This window comes from Microplitis mediator, chromosome 2 (genome assembly GCF_029852145.1).
Source record: "Microplitis mediator isolate UGA2020A chromosome 2, iyMicMedi2.1, whole genome shotgun sequence".
Lineage (NCBI taxonomy): Eukaryota > Metazoa > Arthropoda > Insecta > Hymenoptera > Braconidae > Microplitis > Microplitis mediator.
This window is the reverse complement of record NC_079970.1, coordinates 18,784,983-18,791,005: the sequence shown is the minus strand read 5'-3', so window position 1 is coordinate 18,791,005 and position 6,023 is coordinate 18,784,983. Positions and strand designations below refer to the sequence as shown.

The 6,023-nt window shown below is 32.3% G+C and overlaps 1 protein-coding gene across 1 annotated transcript; it reads left to right on the top strand.

Moving 5' to 3' along the window:
- The first annotated feature begins 3,089 nt into the window (after positions 1-3,089).
- On the top strand, positions 3,090-3,951 carry LOC130664011 (chymotrypsin inhibitor-like). Its single transcript, XM_057463636.1, has 3 exons — positions 3,090-3,229; positions 3,513-3,634; positions 3,711-3,951. The coding sequence occupies exons 1-3, from the start codon at positions 3,178-3,180 to the stop codon at positions 3,798-3,800; spliced, it is 264 nt and encodes an 87-aa protein (XP_057319619.1). The 5' UTR covers positions 3,090-3,177; the 3' UTR covers positions 3,801-3,951.
- Positions 3,952-6,023: the final 2,072 nt, after the last annotated feature.

Below are 6,023 nucleotides of genomic sequence, written 5' to 3'. Positions count from 1 at the left end.
GATAATGAAAGAATTAATTAGTAAATTTTGTAATTTTTTCTCTACCATAAAATTAACAAGTTTCAGTTGATCTATTTAGATCAAAATTTTTTTTGTTATATACAGATTATTAAATATATAAGAAGCAAGTCATAATGATGAGCAATAAATCGTTAAAAATTAAGATGCCAATATACTAAAGGCTGACACGTTTTGAAATTTGTATTGTGGTTTTACAGCCATAAACCATTCACATATAGTGGTATATGAATGTCTGACCGTTATGGTTAAAAGGAAACAAAATGAATCATAAAATAACAGTAATAACGTTGAGCATAAAAAAAGTAGATATGAAAAAAATAAACAAAAAGTCGAAATCGAATGTACATCTTACTAACCAATTTATTTTAATTTCATGTAATTTTTTTTGTTCTTTATTTCTTAACTAATTTGTTTCAACTGCTACATTTATCTTCCTTAATACCTTTACTGTCTTGAATTTTATTACACACTACTGGCATATTATGTATACGTAGTATATGCAGCAAGATAACTTAAAGGATCTTTATTCAGAAAATTGGCATCAAGTGAAGAGAAATATTTTTATTCGTTAATTTAACTTCACGTGAAACGATTTTAAAGATGAGAGAGACATGCTGTAATTTAGTACGCATGATGGGCGTCAATGAAGATTCCATAGTGAAGAGTATAAACGTAAAATACATCAGTGTGTTGTAGACTTGTAAGACATTAAAAGTTTTCTTGGTTTTTGATGCACTGCAATGTGCTCGAGCATAAAAGCTACTGTAGTGCGTCCCAAGAGCTCACTCACTCGTTTGCTTGCTCGTATAACGCTTAACATTTAAGCCTTTAGAAGGTTGTAACGACTGAAACTCCCTGTAATTATTGTTGAGGCGCGGCGCCTTGAGGTCTTCATTACGTCCGGAAACATCCTTGTTATTTCTCTGTACGCCGCGCGAATCATCAAATAATAAAACTACAGTGTACCTTTTATGTTACTTACTTTTCGGTATGCTACATTTATTTATTTTACATTCTATCTGAATACGTATATACAGATGAAAACCATTTTGTCGTTAAATAACTGAAAATCGACAAATCAATATCATCAGATTAATAGTATATTACACACCTAGGGAGGAAAGTAGGAAATTCCGAGTCGCGTGTATAATTGTCTATCTGAGCCGAAAGTGAGGGTGGTAAATACGCGAATTGGGATGTCTTACCTTCCTCCGTGGTGTGTATACAGTTTTTCACCAGATCTGTACCTGTAAGTTTGAATTTTCGGCTCTGTTTGTGGCAAGTATGGTGCATGCGCTCATTTTTATTATTTATTTTCTCTTGAGAGAAGAACGACTTTCGTCCCTCTAAACAGGGCAGGAATTCAAACTTTCGGTGCAGGTATGGGGAAATAGTATATTGTGTGACAAAGAATGAAACAAGACGATTTCAGACTAGATGAGATTGGCTGACATCACCCACAGTCTGAAATCGTGTTTTATCCTGAGTCACACACTATATTTTTCATGATTACCTGCATCGGAACTTTAAGATTCATGGTCAGCAGCCACTAAGAAATAAGTTAATTTCAAGCCGATGATAAGGAGAACTGTTAGAGAATGGAAATCTGTGATTTACAGTCACTTATTAAATAGTAAATAAGACAAAAATATTATTTTCACTCATTTTCTAGTAATTTTATTTGGTTAATTAAAACTGTCACTTAAAAAATGAAATAAGTAAACTGAAGTGACAAGTAAACAAATATGAGAGTAATAAGGCTGCAAATGAACATTAAATAAAACTGACACCGGGCAGAAACAATTGTGTTTCTTCCCAAGAGAAAAAACACGCATGTTTCTGCCCGTTGTATGAAAGTATTTTTGAATTACGGATTCGCTAGCAGTTGTTTGCAGCATCGGTTTGAAATTAACTTGTTTCGACGGGCTATAGAGACACTCAAACTAAGTTTCGATGCTGGTATTATGAAATAGTTTATTAAACTCCAAGGGAGAAAAGTAAGACATTCCAACCCGCGTGTTTGCCACCCTCGCCTTCAGCTCGGGTAGACAACCACACATGCGGTTTGGAATATCCCACTTTCTTTCCTCGGTGCGAATATACACTGTAAAAAATTTGTGGATTAAATCCGGAGTGAATGCGGATTGAAATAAAATTCAAATCACTCCGCTGGAAAATCAGACTCCTTATTTATTCCGTAAGCGGAGTAATTTTTCCTGAAACTCCGAAACTCCGAGTGACAGAGTGAATTCGGATTTAAATAAAATCTGCAATCACTCCGAATCCACTCCCGATTTTTTATAGTGGAGTATTCAATTTATGCCCCAAATAATTTCGTAAATTTTACGGGTCCGTTTTGCCCCTTACAATTTTAATATATAAAAAATTTTAAGAAACCTACTTTATGTTCCTTCTCTCTCTTTTTTTCTATATTACAATAAAAATTTCATAAACATATTTAATTTTACGTATATTTATTTTCTTTAACATATTTCCGACAGCTTTAATAATATTGCAACAGGAAAATTATTGTTATCTTGAAAATTACGTTATATCATCTTTTTTTTATACTTATTGTTCAGAGAAATAATATTATCACATTTTTTATTTTTTATAACTAAATACTTTGAGATTTTATTTTATTGACGACTAGAAAAATTGGACTATGGTAAAATAGGTCACGATTGTAAAAGACATTTTTTTTTTAATTCTAAATTTTGAGTTGGCCGTGCGCATTGTGTAGGCTGATCAATTCGATCCATCCTTTCCTACAAACTCTAAGAATGTCTTAATAACAAGTTATTTTATTTTTGTCCAATTATACCCCGAGTTTCGCTAAATTAAACTAAGAAATTTCATCTTAAAAAAAAAAAATGATTTGCGCTTGACAAACAAATTTGTTAAATTTAGCAACAATTATCCTTATATTTTATATTAACAATTGTAATAATATTTAAAAAAAATTATGAATAATCGTTTATAATTAGAAAATATTTTTTGAATAAACAGACTATTATTATTTTTCTTTTTTAAATAACAAACTATACTCACCGGTTATTATAAAAAGAAGTGTCTTATCACGAACTGAATTTATAAGTTGAAGGAAAGTGAAACATAATTTAATTGATTTGACATCGTCTATAATTATAAAGGAAAATGGCAAAACTGGTGGTGACTGGAATACTTCTCCTGTGCTTGTTATGTATCTGTAAGAGGTGTTTTTATTGGATAGAAAAAAAAAGGATTTTTAGGCGTAAATAATTTTACCTGCTCCAAAAAAATTTTTATTTGCCCTGAAACATTTTTTGCATTAAGAACTGGAAATGGAAATTTTCTTGAGCCAAGAAATTTTTTCTAGTCCTAAGAAAATTTTTGTTTCCATTTTTCTAATGCAAAATTTTTCTTGCGCCAAGAAATTTTTTTTTCTGTGCAGAAATGTATTATTGATAAATGATTATAATCTTTCCTAATACGGTTTGATAATTTAATAGGTGTTGATGCTAAAAAAAAGAAAAATTGTCCCAAACATGAGCATGAAGTAGCATGTGGTAATAGGTGTGAAAGAACATGTACAAATCCAACAGACACGGTTTGTCACTCTGCTCCTATAGATGTACGTAATTTCGATTAAAATTATCGACTGTTTACTAAAATATCTTTTTATAAAATTAATTTTATTACTTTTCTAGAACTGTCCAATTCAATGTCAGTGTGATGATGGTTATTTACGACACTTGAAAAAAAATAAGTGTCTTAAACCAGAAAATTGTTTCAAATAATAATTTACTATAAATTTATTATAAAAAATACTACTATATGATGTCGTCTATAAAAATTGTAAACCGTTGATCGATATTAGAAATTTGCATTTCAAAATTTTTAATATAAATTCACAATGACAAAGAAGATTATAATACTCTGATTATTTTAATGTAAGCTCACTGTCATAAAAGCTTACATAGGAATCCATAAAAATCCTTCCTAAAATTCATGACTAAGAATCCGAAGACGAGAAAATCACGTGATAATCACTATTTCGCAGTGAATAGTTACTATTTTCACTATTTCAAATTTAAAAGAGCATTGGTTAGAATCAATTGGAGTCTTTCCTATTAGATGTTGGAAACGTAAATAGTATCAATAATTTTTCGACGTTTAATAATATAATTATATTTAAAAAAAAATAATATTTTAAACAAATGAAATAAATATTTACTGTTGCTAAGAATGCTTTGATGGTAGAGAAGATAATCATAGAAAATCATATCCATTTTCATGATTATTTTCCGATATCGAGTTTTTTCCGATAACGAAATTTTGGAAACCGCGAATAGCAAGTAGCAAGTAGCAAATATCAAATTCAACTCCACCGATCCTTCTTACGGCATTAAGAAAATATATTGCATACCTCAACCGCGAAGCGTTGGGTGTGCACTATTCTCGAAAAATATTTTACTGTAAAAATATGTAATATTTATAGAAAGAAAAAAATTACGATTTCTTGAAACTCAGGATTGCTTCGATCTCCCAGGTAATTGTTAGTACAAAATTTTTTCTTTATGTGCAAAAAAATATAGAGACGACCGGAGCACGACGGTCGACCTAACTGAGTAATTATTTTTAGAGGCTTTTCCGAGGACCAAATACAAATTGCCGCCATCTATTTTGAAAAAATTTTATTTTTTAAAGACACGAGGGCTCACCCCTAAAATCTATAAACAAAATTTTTAATTTTTTAGATTTTCTAAGTGTCTCATCTTACCTCGGATCCTCAGTTTTGCTTCTGAATCATTCTGGATAAACTCTAAATCATAAAAGAACTTTTTTTTTAACCAAATTTAGGGGGTCGGGCCTTGTGCTCAGGGCTCCTTTATTACGTAAAATGAAAATCAATGTTCTATAATAATATAATGATAAGAAATAAAAAAATAAGATAATAAAAAATGATTGAAATTCACAAAATGTTTGGTAAAAATAATTTTCATTTGTGAGGTCATAAAAAGCACGTTTGCTAGTGGCAATGAAATCGAATCAAAATGAACCTCAGAGGATTGACGTCGGAATTAATTTCCGTCGGTTTTAGCTCGTCCTGGGTCGTCCGGTCCTCTCTGAATCGATAGTCTCGCTTATACACGACGGCTCGATAGAAGCGACGCGAGGACGAGAGGATGAGGATGGGACGAGAGGTGGAACGTTGCTCGTCTCGATTTACCTCTACTCACCAAGAGAGTGAGCAAGCACGAGGAGTAGAGAGATCGAGCAACGAGGGCCGGGCGAGGAATTCGTACGGGACGCCATATTTCAGTTAAAGCGCGCGAGGGTGGCGTTCAATGCCTCCGCTCGGGGTTGCTATGGCAATTAATTACCTTCATCCCTTCCCAAGCTCACGACACCCTTCTATAACGGGTACCACAGAGAAATACCGACGCGCACAGCGAATCAGGAATTTCCTACTCTGCTACCGTACGTGGTAATAGACGTCTCTCGTTTACTATATATATCTACTAGTTGAGAGTTATCTGCACTCAATTTCCTTTGAAATTTCTACGCTCCACTGAAGTTGTTGAATTTCACTTTATTCGACGTTTGTAAGTTAATTTGTATAATTAACGAAACTCATTTTCTCTTACTTATTGCTTAGCATGTAATACATATTAGCAAAAATTCATGTGAATTAAGACGTCGGAACAAACTTTATATTACAATTAATTTAAATGATAATTGATTAATTATGAAATAATTAGTATTGGTCCTCTAATGACCCGACTAGAAATTACTTGGGGATCGCCCAGTGTATGTATCTGGACCTCATTGGACCCCAATGGGGCATTCCCAATAGAGAAATCATTACGAGGGCCCAATTAGAACCCAATCGGGAAATCTCAAACAAAAATAAAATAAATCATGGTCAGTAGATCTAAGTGGGTCCTAAGTGGGACCTAAGTAGGAAATCCCAATGTAAAAATAAAAAATTATCGTCAATATTTCCCAATTGGGACATG